Genomic DNA, 20,282 nt, shown 5'->3' with positions numbered 1-20,282 from the left:
TAAAAGTGTTAAATTATTTCCTATACCTATAACATCATGTTAATGCATTAAAGGCTTGTTCACACCAAGGACGATAACGATTTAGTTCTTAAAATCGTTCTAAATATAAAGGAATGCCAGAGTTCAAACCACAACTATAACGGTTGACAGCCAATCAGAATCCATCCTGCCTTAAAGAGCTTGAGCATTTAAAGGGATAGTTCACCCAGAAATGAAAATTTTATTATTTACTCGCCCTCAAGTGGTTTCAAATCTTTCAAAAAAATTTTTCTTCTGTAGAAGATATTTTATAGAATGTGGGTTACCGGACAGTTGACGGCACCCGTTGACTTTCATAGTAGGAAACAAATACTATGGAAGTCAATGGGGTCTATCAACTGTTCGGTTACCAACATTCTTTAAAATACCGTCTTTTGTGTTAACAGAAGAAACTCATACAGGTTTGGAACAACATTAGGGTGAGTAAATGACAATTTTTTTCAATTTTCACTATCCCTCTAAAGCGGCAGGTGACAAAACTGCTGCACGCGCTTAGAATAAACAGAAGGATATCGTCCGCTGGGGTTGGACATTAATATAGTTATCATTATAGTTATTTTTATAGTTATCGTTCTTGATGTGCACGGACCTTAACTGTTTTCATTTACACAGACCATCCAACTATAGCTGCTCTTATACATTATAGCTGGTCAAATTTAGGTTATATTTTTGAATAACAGAATGCTATTTTCCTATGTAAGAAAATAAAGAAAAAACATCAAACAAAACAACCTTTTGGAAAAGCTGTGATATGTCACCTTTAGGGTTTTGATACATCTCGGCTATTAAAAGGAAAGTTCTGGGTTAAATTCAAATTAAAATCATGCTGTTTTGACTTGTCTCTCGATTTGTAAAATCAACTGCAATTTACTGCAATGAACTTTACAATAGAAGTCTATGGGGCGATGCAATGCAAAATACACACTAGTGCTAAAATACACGGTTTTAAAAGAACAGTCACAATGCTTAAAGGATATACATATTAGTAGTGTGATATAATCGCATACTATTTGCTGTTTGTGCAAATTTTATCCAGTATTTTAACTCTTGTAATGATGATACAAAGGTGAAGTCCTTTTTTTTTTTTTTGAGAGTGCATGGAAAGCAGTGTTAATTTAGTATTATTTATGTACTATTATAGTAGGCTATTTATTAATATTTTTAATGAGTTTTTATATTTTTGTTTTTGTCTTTTAATATTTCTGTTTAGCTTGCAGTATTAGTTTTAGTCATTTTAGTACTTTATCTTATTTTATTTCAGTTTCTAATTTTGGTTTCAGATTTTTAACTAGATTTTTCAGTATTTGTTTTATTTTATTTCAGCTTCATTTCAGTTAACAAAAACTGTTGTTAAATTTTAGTTAACAATAACAAAACTGATGCAAAGATACCAGAAAGATGTACAGTATAGTGAAAAACTCACTTGAAGGAATTATGTTAACTATGCATAACCAGACGTTTATCTACGGAAGAGGATTAGGGCCAAGCAATAATTAAAAAATAAAACCATCATGAGATTAAAGTTGTTAAATTACGAGAAAAAACTCGTTAAATTTCGAGAAAAAAGTCGAGATAAAATGTTGAGAATAAACTCGTTAAATTACGAGAAAAAACTTGTTACATTTCGAGAAAAAAGTCGAGATAAAATGTTGAGAATAAAGTCATTAAATTACGAGAAAAAGTCGTTAAATTACGAGAACAAATTCGTTAAATTACGAATTTGTTCTCATAATTTAATGACTTTTTTCTCGTAATTTAATGACTTTATTCTCATAATTTAATGACTTTATTCTCAACATTTTATCTCGACTTTTTTCTTGAAATTTAACGACATTTTTCTCATAATTTAACGAATTTGTTCTCGTAATTTAACGACTTTTTTCTTGTAATTTAATGACTTTATTCTCAACATTTTATCGCGACTTTTTTCTCAAAATTTAACGAGTTTTTTCTCGTAATTTAACGAGTTTATTCTCAACATTTTATCTCGACTTTTTCCTCGAAATTTAACAACATTTTTCTCATAATTTAACGAATTTGTTCTCGTAATTTAACGACTTTTTTCTCGTAATTTAATGACTTTATTCTCAACATTTTATCTCGACTTTTTTCTTGAAATTTAACAACTTTAATTTCGAGATGGTTTTATTTTTTTATTAATGCTTGGCCCTAATCCTCTTCCGTATTTATCAGCCTAAAACATGTTTGTTCGTAGGAATTAATATAAGTGTTTAACTTCACATTTCTGCTTTAAAACCCTCTGGAATGTTCCCCCCATCGATTTCCATTATAAGTGCATTACTGCAAACATTTTTGTTTTTACAAACTGAAGGAAGAGATGATATCACAGATGAACCTGGATCATTCCTTTAAGAAATAATGTTGATTTGGAGTTGTTTGGACAATATAATTTTTTTTGTTCTCCTATAAATAATAAGTCATTATGCCTTTTATATTTCACATGGTTTTCTTGATAATGCAGAACACTTTTATTTCCTGAAAAATGCTTATTGTGGATGTTAGCACACATTTCTGGAGAATAACTGCAAAGATTCCACACAAACCTTCTAGTAAAAGCATCAGTCACTGATCTTGTATGGCAGGAATGCTTGGCTCATGCCTGCATTTATTTTCCATGTTTTTCCGCAGCGTTGGAATCTGTTTGGAAGGCGTGGTGGCTGGAACTGACACCGAAGACTAAAATTACACTTTTATTCTGCCACTCTTTCCTACGCACATGGCAAACGAGTATGAATGAGACGGTGTTATAAATAAATGAAGATGCTGCCTGGAGGGTGTGGTAATGGGAGTGAAATATTGTTGTGGTGTAGTATTGGTGTAATGGTATTATTGTTACCCACTAATAGTACTACACTTTTTTCCCCCCTGTTGTCTATCAGTTTATATCTATCTATCTATCTATCTATTGCTCTATCTAGTCTGTCTGTCTGTCTGTCTGTCTGTCTATCTATTGCTGTCTATCTATATCGCTCTATCTAGTGTATCTGTCTATCTATCTATTGCTCTATCTAGTCTGACTGTCTATCTATATCTATCTATCTATTGCTCTATCTAGTCTGTCTATCGCTCTATCTAGTCTATCTGTCTATCTATATATCTATATCTATTGCTCTATCTAGTCTATCTATTGCTCTATCTAGTCTGTCTATCTATCTATCTAGTCTATCTGTCTATCTGTCTATTTATCTATTGCTCTACCTATCTATCGCTCTATCTAGTCTGTCTCTATCGCTCTATCTAGTCTATCTGTCTGTCTATCTATCGCTCTATCTAGTCTGTCTATCTATCTGTCTGTCTGTTTATATATCTATCTGTCTATCGCTCTATCTAGTCTATCTGTCTATCTATATTGCTCTAGTCTGTCTATCTATCTATCTGTCTGTCTGTTTATATATCTATCTATCTATCGCTCTATCTAGTCTGTCTATCGCTCTATCTGTCTGTCTATCTGTCTGTCTGTTTATATATCTATCTGTCTATATCTGTTGCTCTATCTAGTCTGTCTGTCTATCGCTCTATCTGTCTATCTATCTGTGTTTATATATCTATGTCTATTGCTCTATCTAGTCTATCTATCACTCTATCTAGTCTGTCTGTCTGTCTATCTATCTGTCTGTCTGTTTATATATCTATCTATCTATTGCTCTATCTATTGCTCTATCTATCTATCGCTCTATCTAGTCTGTCTGTCTGTTTATCTATCTATCTGTCTATATATCTATCTGTCTGTCTATCTATCGCTCTATCTATCTATCTGTCTGTCTGTCATTTCACATCCTTTCATCATTTTATTGTCTATCCTGATATTTCTTATCTAAATGTCGAAGTACAAACATGTCAAAGTACAAACATGTCAAAGTACATGGATTTTATATAATATTTCAACTCCAAATTAATATTTGGAGTTTCTTTTTTCCACCAAGAAGTAGACTATATGTAATGATAGGTTAAAGAACTATTATGGTCATAGATGAAGTAATATCATGAGATAATCTGCATGCTTTCACTCACTGCACTTCACTGGCTTCACTGCATTTCTCGAGCTGCTGATCTTACATCTGGAGGATATTATCGCTGTTCAAACTAAATGCACCTCGTTTCTTACAGATTCATAAAATCTCAGTCTTTGTTCTGGAGTTTTATTGTGCGCTGTTAGAGTGTTTAATCTGGTGGGTTTGTTGCTTCCTGTTTTGTATTATTGTGGTTGCAGCTAAAAATATCAGTACGCGAGATGGAGAGACTTTAGTGTTTTCCTTTCTTTTTCTCTGCTTCTTTTTAGTCGTTCTCATTGTAAATACGGCAGAAAACCGCTTTAAATAGTAGAATTTAAATCAACTTGTTAGTTTAATGAGTCTAAAGTTTGCTAAGTCTCCGATAGCTAGCGGACTAGCACGCTACGCTAGCTGACCACCAAATATCTTTACACGATGTAAACATACGGGAAAACAGTCTGCATTTTTTATTTTATTTTATTTCTTTTTTTGGTTTTAATCTGTCGGAAAACATCTCCAGGACCGACTCCGGAGAGCTCAAAGCTTCTCAGGTGAGTTTGACAGACATTAGCTCGATGCTAACGAGCGAAAACTCAAGTTCTAACAGGTTGCAGTTTAGGGCATTCGCGTATGTTTTCGATCACTTTATAATTTGTTGACTTTATAAATATTGTAGAGGAATTTGAAAACTAAAACGAATGATAAATTATGTACTTTGACCCGTTTGCGCTGTTAAATGTGGTTGAACTGGCGTAGAGGTTTTGCATTAGCTCCTATTCAGATTTCTGGAATTAATATTTTACACAAATGAGCATTTATGTGAGTTTAAGCGGATTGTTTAAGGATAAATGCACATTTAGGATGTATTTTCGTACGTTTGCCAACCTTTGGTCCTGGATTTTCAAGTTAATCTCAAAAAAATTAAAGGTATATGAGTAGTTTTATATGAATATGGATATATGAAATCTGTCATCATGAGATGGCATCTACATTAAAAACCATTTAGTGTAAATGTAGTATTCATATTGAATATTCAGATGGGTGTATATATCGGCTATTGACTTGAACCATTACACTATTTGTGTAATTATGGTGAGATCTAGGGTCATTCACTTCTATAATAAAGACAAAATAAGCAGCAACCAAATGTGCATCTAATTTTAGCCATTAAATTAAAGATGCACAAGTGCCACATTTACAGTATGCAATCACTATCATCATTCAACAGGCCATAATTTTGAGCTACATGTAATTGCTCATGCTATCTCAGTTCATTTTGGCCTGAACTCTTTGTGTAGTGTAAAATTCCCAGACCTTGTCTCCTACAGTCTGAGGAATGCTGTCACGTCTCGCCTCTTTGTTTCTATGTTTGTATGTTCTGTTCTGTCAGATTGTACGTGGGAGACTTTTTCGCTCTCTTTGGCAACTACCAGCTGGATATCGGATGAGTCAAGGCAGATTTAGTTTTAATTTAAGCTGCTTACATGCACGCTGTCGGTCTGCACTGTCTACACTGCCAGGATTACGCTGAAGTCCAGTACCATTTGGTATTTAATATGGTGTGCATATTTACCATGTTTTTATGATTTCAAGAATGGTCGCTCTAGGTTTGGTTTAAGCGAAATGCTTCCTTTTGAGTTTGCTTTATATGCAAATGCTTGCATACATATCTTGCTATTATTTTAAAATTCAATTTGTAATCTAATTGCATTATTTATATTTCAGCCTCCGTCAGGATATGTGCCAGAATATGCCGTGACGTGTCGGCCAGGCTGTGAGCGTGAACAGGGTCCCGTAAGGTAACATTTCCCCCTCAGCTGTGGATAGAGAAGGACATGGACAGCTCAGTGACCCTGTGGCAGTTCCTGCTGCAGCTCCTGTTGGACCCCAGCAATGACCAGCTTATCTGCTGGACCAACGAGGATGGCGAGTTCAAACTGTTACAGGCCGAGGAGGTGGCCAGATTATGGGGTGCCCGCAAGAACAAACCCAGCATGAACTATGACAAGCTCAGCCGGGCTCTGCGTTACTACTATGACAAGGTGTGTCATTGAAAAATAAAAGTTCATTTCATTTACTTTTCATTTTACTTCATTTACACATTGTTCCAAACCGTATGACTTTCTTTCTTCCGTGGAACATAAAAGGATATGTTTTGCTGTTTGTCCGAGCTGGGAATGGGGTCTGTTGAGCTGGAAAGATAATCGTTAATAGGGCTTGTGCTCTATTCCAAATGTTTTGAAGCCATATATGATAGCTTTGTGTGAGGAACAGGCTGAAATCAGTCTGTGGATGGATCTTGATATTCTAAAAGGCGATATCGGTTAATATTGGTTAATATTAGTAATTTTTGCAGATATTAAATGATGGCACCTATTTCTGCCTATTTTGAGATATTAGGTTATTTTTGCCATCCTCTAGTGCTAATTTAGTTTTGTGATATGAGATATTAGATCTTAGCTTAGTTAAATGGGAATTTTAAAATAAGCTAGTGGTTGATTTTAAATTCCTAGTTATTTAGTAATCATGTTCTGAAAATGTTAATAGAATAAAATATATCTGCGAGCAGCAGTTTCATTTCGATCGGCCTCTGTTAACCCTGAATGCGTTCCAGTAGTTTTTTTTTTTTTTTATGACTTTCCCTCGCTAACTTCCCTTGCTAAATTCCCTCAGTCTTGTTGACTCGGATGTACGATATTGCTTATGTTGCATGAGTGCCCACTACTGGAGGAACCTTTGCAGTGGGCTTAATTGGAAGGTCCTAAGCCCTTGATCACTTGGAATCTGCAATGGAACTGATTTATTATTTAATTTTTTCCACTTACGAAATTGTTTAACGCAGTATTATATATGTATATATGTGTGTTTTAAATATATATATAAAAAAAAAAAAATTAATATATCATAGAGTCATTTGTGGTGGGGTAAATTAAACGCGATATGCGGTGATGTCACAATCGTGTTGCATTGTGGGTTATGGAGCTGCCTGAAGTGTACATATGAAGTAGACTCGGTCCCTCTGTCTGTCCATATAAACTTCCCTCGTCCACTCCACGAAGTGGAACGCACTTAAAAATGCCAAATTTCCCCGAGGGGAAGTGCTTAGGGAAGTTTGCGAGTGCGTGTCTAAAAGTGGAATGGAACGCTGCCCCTGTCTAATAGATGCTCAAACTTCATTGGCCGCTGCTGGCCTCATGCACTTGAACCCCTAAAATAAACTAAATGTTTAGCATTCGATTACATCAAAGATAAAACATTCTTAAAAAATGCTTAAAATAGAGGTCTAAAATCTATTTTTATTTTAACTTTTTAATCAACTATTAATTTCAAAATGAATAGTTATTCTTTACATTATCATTTTGATGCCTTTGAAGTTCATTGATTTGACATTGATTAGAATTTAGCTCCTTAAATTGACAAAACAGTATACATTGGCCATTTATTGGTTATTTTTTATTAACATAAATTATGAATAGGGAAAATTGCTATGTGTACACAAGTTTTATGGACAACCTGTATGCCATTTTATGCTGCTTTTTTGTTATTTTGGAACTTGACCATTACAGTTCCCATTCACTTTCATGGTATGGGAATAAAGCGGCGTGCACGTTCTGCTTCACTTCCACGTGCAAATTAATTATTTTTAATTATAAAGTGAAATAATTATAAATTATTAAATAAGGCTAGATTATAAAAAGCTGCATTCTCACTGCCAGCGACTTTGCCGCTGCATGTTGCCAGTGGCTGGCGGTGAGGTCGCTAGTGGGCGTCCCCGCTGCTGGTTGCCTAATAAAGTTTATGCATGACATTCATGGATGTTGACATTTTTTAAGGGAAAAGGCTAAATAAAAATGGAATCAGTACATGAAATGCTTAATATTAAAGATAAATGAGAAACAGCGAGTGCTCTTGGCCATCGCAGCTATTTATCTGCAATGAAAGTGTGAGCGACGGTCTAACTGGGTTCACAAAACCATTCAGGCTCAGAGTCAGTATAGCAAGTACCCCAGTATGTATACAGTCAGAGACATACATTTTAGGACCACTAAAATAAGTTTTCCACCATCTCTGATCCAGTTGGTTGTCACTCCCGAAAGTCTCTCTTCATTTGCATAAAGTTAAACATATCTCAACTTTGTAGCGTCACTAGATGCCTACATCCTGTCGCCAACGGTCACTCTCAGTCATGTCGCCGGATATCACCAGCTCTCCATTGAAATAAATGGGATTATGTTGCTTTGTCACTGGCAGTGTGAACACAGCTTAAATGGTGTTGTGGTCATATATTTAAATCAGCATTTATTATAATTGCTAGCTTTCAGCCCTCTCATCGCCCCCACACTCTTCTTGTCCATCAAGTTGTTTTGTTGCTGTAAACGCACAATCAAGTCACACTGAACTGAAACAAGAGGGTCACAAAGCCTTTTAGTGCAGTAAGGAAGTCATGGCCTCTCGGGTTCATTCTTGAACGGGAACCGTGTGTTTGAGGGTTTGGCGTTTCAGCTTTTTAAGCCTCATCTTGGCACCACAGGGCAAGAGGTATTGTTTTCCGCATTCTTCCTGGTCTTTTAACTTGGGTTAATTTACTTAATTGCATGTTATTTTGGTAGAGAGGGTAGAAGAACGCAACTTACTGGCTGGTAAAAATGGTTTCGGTTGATTTGTTTGGGTGATTGCTTTTTTACATAGATATTTTTAGATGTATGTAGGAGAAAATCATTCGTCAGCTAAAATAAACATGCATTCTTTCTAATCTTTCCTTGCAGAACATTATCAAAAAAGTAAATGGGCAGAAGTTTGTGTATCGTTTCGTGTCGTACCCTGATATCCTAAAGGGGGATGTGATGGCAAGAACAGAGGGTGCAGACGGGGGCTCTGCCGGACCTTCGCCCCTCTCCGACAAACCTGCAAACATCCCCAGGGATAAAGACAGCAAAGCCGCTTCAGACCGAGGTGCCGGCCCACCGGGTCAGGCCAAAGCATCCAGCCGGAATGACTATATCCACTCCGGCTTGTACACATCCTTCACTTTGACTTCTTTGCAGTCAGGAACACAACTTTTTAAATCAATGAAGATTGAGAACCCAGGAGAAAAGCTAATAGACAAAAAGGCAGGCCAGGAGTCTCCCCAGCCATCCACAGTCATTAAATTTGGGACCATGCCACAGAATAGAATCACCACTCCGTCTGCTATAGGGAGGCCTGAACTTCCGACACAACCCGTCCAAGCTCCACTGCCCTCTCCGACAGAAAATGAGACCAAACAGAGCACCGTTTCACATGTTGTGTGTGCGTTTGTGGAGAATCCCACTTCAGAGAATGCCATGACGGGCTTCCCGCTCTCAAGAATCTCTCCTTCACTGCTCCCTCGTTCCCAGTCGCCCTCTTCTTCTCCAATGACTGATTCCCAGGAGCTGGTGATTGACAGTGAAATTGAGTCCCTCTCCTCACAGCCTTCAGAGTTACAGTTGCAGGTACAGCATGCTGGCATTGGAAATTAATATTGGAATGATGGTGGTGTGCCATAATGGTAAAAGCTTTGTGCACATAATTTACATAGTAATTTTGCTATGGTGTTCCCTTTAAGTATAGAGTTCACAAAATATACATGTTAGGTGTATTTTTATCTTCTCGTGTGTTAGTTTGCTTACACTAACATATAACACACATATACAATACAATACGGTTGAAACCTATTTTTATTTTGTATTTTATTTTATTTATTTTAATCATATTCATTTATAAAAATATCATTAATAAAAAATGTATAATTTTATTAATTTATTCAGATATACATATAGAATGTTTTTTTCAAAATGTGTTCATTTTATTTGATTATTTATTTTATATTTATTATTTATTTTAATATTTTTGTTATTTTATTTTTTATTTATTTCATTAGTTTTTATTTATATTTATTTATAACAGTTCTTTTGGGTATCCTTTTTTAATACAGTCAATTAGATAAATTCAGCATTTGACTTGGTTTTATAAATATGATTACATTTCAGGCCTTGAAACACTTTTAATAATAATTTGAATATGTAATGAAAAAGGTTTTTAAAAAAATAATAATTTAATTATTTTCTAAATGAAGATGAATATAATACACATGTAAATATTAAATATGTATATCAATAAGTATATAAGATGTAAATATAAAACAAGTGTCCACCCTTATTTTATTAAAATTCTATATCAAAACCTCTCTCTTTCAATCCATCAGGTCCAGCCCTCCTCTGTTTCCAAGGACACAACACCAGCTTCTGAGATGTCCGAATCTCCACCCCGCAATCTCAGCGGAAAGTCTAAGAAACCCAAAGGCTTGGAGTTGATGCCCACGCTGGTGGTGACCAGCTCTGACCTCAGCCCACTCAATCTGTCCAGCCCCTCCCTCCCAACAGCCTCTCTCACCCCAGCCTTCCTGCAGGTCAGTCCCCTCCTGACCTCCCCATCACATATGTACAATGCTATTTTCTGCTGGCATTGATTTGTAAGAATCATCAGATCATCAGCAGTTTTCGTGTTGGGTCGCAATTTCTGCCCAACTCACTAGAGGCGCATCCTCTTTTGCAGTTATTTACTATTGCTGTTTTATTTGACTCTGCTAATTGTAGCCAGAATGTTGGACCACTTTGCCTTGTTCTGGCCATTAATTGCCCACTTAGACAGTATACAGCTGTTTGACCAACATATAAAACTAATCAACCAACAGCAGTTTGCTTTTTTGTGTCATTTAGTCATCAAGGTTCTTAATTTTTCTTTTGCTTGCATGCATGCATCCAAGGTCAAAAATGCTTTACAGATTTACATTTCACATCACCTCATTTCTCAAAGAGTCCGACAACAATTTGTTTGAAGATTCATTCTCTCTAAACCCCTCCTTTCTGAGAGCCTACTCTGCACTGAATGGTCAGATGGCTCAGTCTGTTGTTATTGGTCTACCACCTACAGATTCATATCTGAATTTCAGCTCCGGAGGCTTCCTCAGCACTTGATACACAGTAATATGAACAGATGGCATCGGTTTTTCCGTATCAATTCCAGCACGAGTCCTCATTCTTTTGAAGTGCATGCAAAGTTGAGCTACAACTACAGTGTTTGAGGGTCACAGTAGATGTTGTTTGTGGGCAGCCAATGAAGACCATAGGATGGCATTATGCAAATTTGTTACATTGTTGTTACGTAGGTTTGTAATAGGAAGTGAGACTGGAATTACTGAGGACTTACTTTGGCAGTTCAGAATCGATTCTTTCTTTTAGGAGACAATAAATGTATTTGTTACGGCTATAATACATATTTGAAAAAGCATAATAGGGCCACTTTAAATTAACGCCATGCAACAAAGTGGTAGTTAAAAAAAAAAGTGGTTATTTAAATAATTTTTAAAAGTCTCCATGACATGTTGCACAGACAATTTTGAATAAATTAGTACAAAACATATGTAGATTTTGTGGTCGGAACGTCCATCTGTCTAAAAATACTAATTATTGTGCAGACAAAACTCAGCAAGCAAAGCAGAAAAAATTAAATGCATTAAATGTCCATATGTGCATTTTGGAAATGTTGTTTGCATCTTTATGCTTCACAAAATATGCATGCAAATATTTGATTTTTGTGCAATTTATTCACGAATTATTTTTGCCATTAATTGCAACTTCGATGTCAAAATGACCTGTTAAATATGCTTGCAAATGCTACCAGGCTTATGCACAAATACTAAAATGACCGCTGATAATAAAACTGATCACTATGTCTTGAGGGTGTGTGGTTTAAAAAAAAAAAAAAGGCCAATTACAAGCTACATATTTTTCTTAAAATTTTTGGTTATCCTGCACAGGAATATGGTGAGATCACATTTTGGTTATGTGGTTGCATTGATGCCATTTTGCAGCACTAGAGGGCAATAGTGCACCACTGAAACCAGTGAAACTCAGTCGTGCTGATGTGCTTAGGAGACACTCATTGGCTGTTACATGATCGTGATCATATGGCGAGGTTTAGCCGGATGCTACTTTGATGGATCACCTCGTTAAGACTGCACAATCTTTGCATTTATGAGCACTCATACAGCCAGCCTCAGAGGATCACCCCCTGCTGTCTCTTCAGTGAGATGAAAGATGAAATATACTATAATTCAAATCTATTATTTATGTTTTTTTCGAGAAATACAGAACCCTTGCCCTGTGATTAATTCTTATTGCTTTTTAAAGTCTCATTAAGCCACTTTTAATTAAACATTTATATTTCAGGGTTATGCCTCTTGCAAATGCTTTGTGCTATGATGCTCACGAGTATTTGGGAAAGGCATCCTTAATGGAAAGAGAGTTACTTCTGAAAAAGTTCACATTTGTTGCAGACACCCCTGCTGCTCACCCCCAGTCCTCTTCTGTCGAATATCCACTTCTGGAGCACCCTCAGCCCGGTGGCACCCCTCAGTCCCGCCCGGAGACAGGGCGCACATACCCTCTTCCAGGTGAGTCACCTGAACTCAACTTATTTACTAAGCCTACTGCCGTTTTCACACTTGGTCCAAACCTAAATTTGATTCCACCCTCTTTAAGTTTATCGTCACATTTTATTATTTAGATTCAAATCACGCCATCTGTGAGTGCCACAGCTGTTCCTTTTAGCCCAAAATGGTGCTGGTGCTCATACCACCCTGCATTTCCACTGATTTGAGAGCTGAATAGTGAAGTAAATGTCATAACTTACTTATAAATAAACATTACAATCCTCATTTACAAGTTTTGAGAACATATTTTAACAATCAAAGCTGTCTTTGATGTAACACTAAGAAGTTACTTAAATATAAAATGAATAAAATTCACAGAAATCAGTTCACACTTATTTGTAAATGTATTTTCTTTCAGACTAACAGAGAAATTGAAGTGGTTGGATTAGCTTTGTAGAAAGACTAAAATTATATGCTACCCGATATTGCTCTTCTAGTGAAAACAGCTTTGTTGATTACAATGGGAGCAATGTCTTTGTGCTTTGAGGTTTTTTGTGTTTTAGAAAGACTGAGTTGTTTAGGATTCCCACGGACCTGGAAAATCTGGAGATATCAGAGAGTTTCCAAAAGCTTTGAAATATCATACTTGTATAATCAGTTGTTGTTTTTATTTTTATTTTTATTACGATTTTTTTTATTATTATTAGTTTATTTCTAATATATATATATATATATATATATTGCTTAATTATATGTATTAATTTATGATTTTGGTTTACAACAGCATTTTTATCAATCTAATCAAAGCATCAAAAAAACTTGTGGTGTAAAGTGTGAAAACTGGTGTTATTTTAGTATTTATACTATTATAGTATTAATATTTTGAATGTTGCTTTTATTTTATTTTTTACTTTTTGTTTTAATTTTAATTTAGGTTTGAGTAATTTTGTTATGTGCTGTTGTCATTTTTTGGGGGGGGTTTCTATTTTTGAATTTATTTTATTTCAGTTTTAGTAACTTGCCAATGCAACATTTCTAATTTCCAGTTTAAGTTTTTCATCTAATATTTATATTTTATTTCATTTCAGCTGTATTTCAATGACTACTATTTTAATAACTTTAGTATTAGTTAAAGGGTTAGTTCACCCAAAAATGAAAATTCTGTCATTTATTACTCACCCTCATGCCGTTCCACACCCGTAAGACCTTCGTTCATCTTCAGAACACAAATTAAGATATTTTAGTTGAAATCTGATGGCTCCGTGAGGCCTTCATAGGGAGCAATGGACACTTCCTCTCTCAAGATCCATAAAGGTACTAAAAACATATTTAAATCAGTTCATGTGAGTACAGTGGTTCAATATTAATATTATAAAGCGACAAGAATATTTTTGGAGCACCAAAAAAACAAAATAACGACTTATTTAGTGATGGCCGATTTCAAAACACTGCCTCAGGAAGCATCGGAGCACAGATGAATCAGTGTGTCGAATCTGCTGTTCGGAGCGCCAAAGTCACGTGATTTCAGCAGTTGGCAGTTTGACACGCGATCTGAGTCATGATTCGATACACTGATTAATTTATAACGACTTATTTAGTGATGGCCGATTTCAAAACACTGCTTCATGAAGCATCGGAGCACAAATGAATCAGTGTATCGAATCATGATTCGGATCACGTGTCAAACTGCCAACGGCTGAAATCACGTGACTTTGGCGCTCTGAACAGCAGATTCGACACACTGATTCATCTGTGCTCCGAATCTTCCTGAAGCAGTGTTTTGAAATCGGCCATCACTAAATAAGTCGTTATTTTGTTTTTTTGGCGCTCCAAAAATATTCTCGTCGCTTTATAATATTAATATTGAACCACTGTACTCACATGAACCGATTTAAAAATGTTTTTAGTACCATTATGGATCTTGAGAGAGGAAGTGTCATTGCTCCCTATGGAGGCCAAACGGAGCTATCGGATTTCAACTAAAATATCTTAACTTGTGTTCTGAAGATTAACGAAGGTCTTACGGGTGTGGAACGGCATGAGGGCAAGTAATAAATGACAGAATTTTCATTTTTGGGTGAACTAACCCTTTAACTATAACAACACTGGTAAAGACACCAGTGCCTTTGAGATGTTCTCAATAAAATAACAATAATCCAGAAAGGATGCGTTCAGTTTTTTTCATTCTGTTTCTTTCCTTTTATCAGTTTCCTTCTGCCCTGAGTTCCACGCAGTTCTCTGTTCCCGTATATAATTTAGACGGCACCAACACGCCTGGCCCTCTCTCACCCGACCCACAGAAGACATAAGAGGGGGACGAAAACCGACACACTTCATCTTTGCCTCATGTTCTTGATTGATAAAATGCAGATTAACCTTATTTTGTTCACCTGAACTGGTCCTTTTCATGAAAAAAGATTTATGACCATCGTTTAAGCATCAAGAGCATCCATTAGACTCTTGAACCTGTCACAAATACTTTTCCTCACGAGGTATATCAAGCCATTATATAGTGTCTGCAGGACACTGTAAATCTTTCATTTCTGTTTTTTAATGCACTGGTCTTCAGGGATTGGCTCTAGTGTGACTTAAGCAGATGGCTGTTGATCTCCACAGCTGCCAAAATGGGCATCATGTGTGTGCTTTACCATTGTTTGACTGGGATCCTGATTGAATATCCTTGTGTTTTTTTTTTTTTTCTCGTGGCGCTTAAGATTTCAATCAGACAAGGAAGAGATTCTCGCATGATGTCGACATCATGTGTTTGTACAGCCAGATCCCTGTTCTGCATCGGATACAGAGGGATCGTTTTGTACATAATCCAGCAAGTTCACCTCGTCTCAACTCATGTTTGCCTTTTGTTTGGGAAGTCCTCAAACAAACCTGCCTTGCCAAGCCAAACTGCCCCTTTGCCTTGTGATTTTGATAATGGTGACCTCTGTTTTATCTTGTACCTTTTCTCATGCTGCACTTACTGCCATGTGTTTAAAGTGTTTCGTCACAATAACCACACTTAGAACAGCACTTATATAAAAACAAGCTGCACTTACTAGGGCTTTTGCGCCTACTTATGTTTACTCGAATTTCTGTCCGCTTCTGAGTGTCGCTTGATTCGTTTCAAGATAGTGCACAAATTTTGGTTTGTAAGTGAACATTATAAAGGAACTCAGACCATCTCAGATGTCTGCAGCACCAGCACCGCTCCAGGCTCATTTCCGGATAATTCCAAATATAATTGGCCGTTACCGCTTATTATACAAAACTAATGTCACACAGCTACTTTGGGACGCAGTTTGTGTACAGACCAATTTTCTTATTATTGTGTCTGCATCTTCAGTGCGTCACCTAGTAAAACTAACCGACTAGCTGGTGCAACTCGTGACAACATTTTAATGTGCGTTGTACACAATGTATCACAACCAGAATCAGCAGAAGTCAAGGTTATTTGGCATAGTTCACCAAAATTTTTAATTCATGTTGATCCAAACCTGTACATCTGTCTTTTCTTTCTGTGGAACGCAATCTTTTGGAGAATATTTCAACTGTTGTCATCTATGAAACAACATTGAACTCCATTGAATTTCATTGTATGGATTGTATGTTCCACAGAAGAAAGAAAGTCATACAGATTTGGACATGATATTTCATTAATTTTTGGGTGAACTCTTTACGAAGATGTCATATTCTTGATGTAACCCTCAACATTGAAAAACAGTGACATCTTAAAACATTAACCCCAACTTTTCTAGTGCTTTGACCATGATGCACTTTTTTGAGAGGGCATTTAGTAGGCCAAATTTGCCATCACCCTTGTCGCAGTGCTTGATGGCGACTGCTTAATGAAGCGCGTTTCCAAACACGCCCCAAAGCCATTGAACCATTACCGTAACACCACCAGATACGCCACTGTGGCGATGCTTATCATGCAAATCTTCTCATAGAAACCATTTCCCTTTTTTGAAAGACTGAAAGCCATTAGGAATGATTTCAGTTGAGTGGGAAAACCCAAGGACTTGCTTTACTCCAATAGACCAGCGATTCACCATTAAGCTAATGGAGCGTACTCGGCGTACAATGGAATGGAACGGCACCGTCTCAGCGCTTAATCCCTCATCCCACCATTAGGATGGTTGGATTGGTGGAGATCAGTTGGATGCGTACCGTAACTGGACGGCTGTCTGTAGAGCTCAGGCCAAATGCTCAAAACCATTCCTGCATTTGTCAGCTTTCCCGGTGTTGTGCAAGATTCAATCCCCCCAGCAGAATACAATCTACCCTGGACAACAAGCCGAAGCTGTTTGTAATGCCCAGCCAGAAGTGTCTGTCCTGTTGTAGCTGGTTGGCTCAGTCCAGTTAACCCCTGCTTGGTAGATTATACCATATATCCTTTTCCATTGGTGGTTTCTTTGAATTCAACAAATACATTTCAAATATGGCATTTGTTCAATACATTGCCATTTTGGGGGGCTCCAGGCTTTTATAATTATTTCTTTTAATGATTAACACAACAAGAATTAAAATTTTCTGATAATTTAGTCACCCCCATGTAATCCAAGATGTATGTGTCTTTCTTTCTTCATTCGAAAGGACTGCGTCGACCTTTCCAGCTTGATTACGTAACGCGTGGCGCATCGCAGAGCAGTGCAAGACGAGCATTTGTGGTTAAAATGTATATAAATTTTAATTTACGTTTAGAAAATGACCAATCGTTTCACTAGATAAGACCCTTATTCCTCGTCTGGGATCATGTAGAGCTCTTTGAAGCTGCACTGAAACTGACATTTGGACCTTCAACCCATTAAACCCCAGTGAAGTCCACTATATGGAGAAAAATCCTGAAATGTTTTCCTCAAAAACCTTAATGTTGTGTTTCTGATCAGGCAATTACTCAAAACTGGAATTGTTTTTGGGTCCAAGGGGCATCAGATTCTGTGAGAAGACTGAATCTTGCACGACATAAAGATTGCGAAACGTCTGATTCTACAAGCCCCTCTTTGCAGTCCTTATATTTGATGTCAATGCAGTGTCAGTGTGGTGTTTTTGTGGAGTGTTTGGCAGTTTTACATCTCCGCTTATAAACCAATATAGAAAATGAATGGCCATATGTTGCACAACATAAAACCCTACCTCTGAGAGTCTCTCTTAAACTCAAGCCATGATTTATAACTGACACGCGTTAGATGCAAAACTGGAACGAGGCTAAAATGCTGACACTCAATTTGCAGAAACTGAACTCTGTTAGTCCCGCCCTGTAGGACCACTTAAAGTGCAATGATAAAAATAGAAAGGGAAATGATCAAAAGTGTGTGTATATGTATAGGAACTGTTCAGCATCTCAAATTCAGCTCTCAGGTATTGTATGATTACCAACCGTCCTTATCCTTACCCTCAGACCCAACAAGTAGAAGAAATGGCTCTTTCACACCCATGCTAAAATGGTGCCTTCTAGTCTTGTTTTTTGCCAGTAAAACAAAAACAGGCAACAGTTTTGTTAATTGTTTCTATTCTGAAAGGATATTTTTGTTATTTGCTGCTGAAAAGAGCTACGAACTTAAATTTCAGCTATTTGAAGAATTGTTCTGGGTTCAATAGAACTTTTGATAGCGTTTCTGAGCAAACATTTTTTGACGTAATCTCAAGAAATGAATTGCCCAAGGACTTTAATTGTATTGTATTTCTGTTAAGTTTCCTGTATGAGTTTTTCTTCTTTTGAACACAAAAGAAGATATTTTGAAGAATGTTGGTAATCAAACAGTTGCTGGTTGTCTTTAACTTCCATAGTATTTGTTCCAATTTGTTTCACAACTGTTTGGTTACCAACATTCTTCAAAATATCTTCTTTTGTGTTCAGCAGAACAAAGAAACTCGTTCAGACTTGAAACAACTTGAGGGTAAGTGATGACAGAATTTAGATTTTTTGGGTGAACTAACCCTTTAACACAAATTTTCTTAAATACAAGCTTAAGTTGTATTTAACCCAGAACATTTCTTTAATGTAATATGTATCATGAGTGTAGATTAATGAAAGCTAGAATCTGTATTCAGATCCAGTAGAAAACGGATCATATGAAATATTGTTTACTCATGCTTTCTAGTACTATCGGTTCATATTTTCAGTCTGTATGCATATATCAAGAATAGGAACATTTTATTTCATTTAATAGCTGCCCTTGTAGTGCAAGTGTGCAAACATCTAACATTTATTTTGTTTTGTTTTTTTAATTATTTTTACTGTTGTTTCAAACCTGTTTGACAAAAATGGGATGTTTTGCAGAATGTCTTTTCCATACACAAACTAACACAAACTGCATTAATTAATATGTAAAATGTAATTTTTTTTTTTTCTGATGCCGTTGTTTTCTGTGAGGAACAGACTGAAATTATTGTTCTCCAAAGATTTTAACAATTAACTACTTTTCAGATAACACTATAAATGTAATTTATGGTGCTCTTGTGCTCTTTTTGGATCAATCATCCACTTTCTTTATATGGAAAAAGAGCAGCTTGAACATTCTGCAAAACATCTTTTTTTTTGTGTGTGTGTGTTTCACAGAAGAAATAAATTCATATTTGTTTTTAAATGGGTTTTTAACTATTCCTTTAAGGAAATACGTTCATTGTACATATAGTAACATGTGATGGGGTGTCAGTAGCATTGTGCTGTTGTTGTTTTTTTGTAGTATTTTCACTTTGAACTGTAGCGTCTTCATTTGCATTCCTGCAGCATTCAGACTGTGTTTGATTGCTCTTGCCTGTATCGTGAGCACTGCACATGCAATTGCCTTCTCATCGAGGGAATATCGAGTTGCTTAATGCCTTTTACATTTTGAATAATGGATTTTTTGCAGTGTGCAATGACTTTTTTTTTTAACTTGTTTCCATTATTTTAGTTAAATGCTCTCTTACCCACTTAGTAGATTGTTTTTTTTTGTTTGTTTGTTTGAAGGAAAAAGCAGCTCAGTTTGACTGCATTTTTTACTTCATTAAATAGTCATTTGTTTTGTTTCTATGAAAATTCAAATTTCTGTATTGGATAAAATGGGTTTGTTATATGTGTTTAGCTTTTAAGCAATGATGTCTTATGTTTTGTTCCTTCTCTATTTGCTCTCGTTTTGTTTTTCCCCTGAGCACATTTAACTATTGTAGCCATACTGAACATCTGTTGTACTTTAATGTGATTCTAAAGCACTTAAACATTTTTCCTCTTAGTGGCACTTTGTATTTTTTAGAATCTGTTGTAAAGCTAATCTCATCTTATTAGTGACTCCACCACCCCAAACACTCAAATTTTGGTTTTGGATCAACATTTGGAAACTATGCATTTAAGCTTTTTGCTGCACAGAGATTTTATGAATTTTAATTTTCTGGCATAATTAAAAAAAAAAAAAGATTGCTTTATCAATTACTAACAGTATATTTTCTCTGTAAGGAGATTCTTACTCCAAAAAGTCTAAAAGCCCTTTATTTTACTGCACTTGAAAATAAATGTAGAGATTTGGCACTTTTCATGAGTAGAGTATGAAGGTTTTTAAAGCAATTAAGGCAAATTTGGTCTTTTTAGAGAGAGCTATTGTTAAATAAAATAGTCTCTAACATAGTTAACATGGCATGAAAAGTAATTGATATTCAATTAACTATAGAAATATATTTTTATTAATTAGTAATATTTACTGTTATGTAATATTTAGCTGTTCCACTGTGCTTAAAGTGATAGTTCACCAAAAAATGAAAATTCTGTCATTAATTACTCACCCTTATGTCGTTCCAAACCCATG

General features: G+C 35.9%; 1 protein-coding gene across 9 annotated transcripts in view; it reads left to right on the top strand.

The window, feature by feature from the left end:
* Positions 1-3,825: 3,825 nt before the first annotated feature.
* elk4 (ETS transcription factor ELK4) overlaps positions 3,826-20,282 on the top strand; it is a 163,362-nt gene continuing 146,905 nt past the window's right edge. For 3 of the 9 annotated variants that reach the window (XM_048172691.1, XM_048172692.1, XM_048172690.1), the window contains exons 1-5: positions 3,834-4,603; positions 5,778-6,094; positions 8,819-9,526; positions 10,279-10,482; positions 12,412-12,528. In XM_048172691.1, the coding sequence (XP_048028648.1) occupies positions 5,888-6,094; positions 8,819-9,526; positions 10,279-10,482; positions 12,412-12,528 (1,236 nt within the window). In that variant the 5' untranslated portion in view covers positions 3,834-4,603; positions 5,778-5,887. Of the gene's footprint in view, positions 4,604-5,777; positions 6,095-8,818; positions 9,527-10,278; positions 10,483-12,411; positions 12,529-14,714; positions 17,219-20,282 lie in introns of those variants that run through there. The other 6 variants (XM_048172687.1, XM_048172686.1, XM_048172685.1 and 3 more) reach the window with 5 other exon arrangements.

This window comes from Megalobrama amblycephala, linkage group LG21, assembly GCF_018812025.1.
Source record: "Megalobrama amblycephala isolate DHTTF-2021 linkage group LG21, ASM1881202v1, whole genome shotgun sequence".
NCBI classification, from domain to species: Eukaryota; Metazoa; Chordata; class Actinopteri; order Cypriniformes; family Xenocyprididae; genus Megalobrama; species Megalobrama amblycephala.
This window is presented reverse-complemented; position numbering and strand designations above follow the sequence as displayed.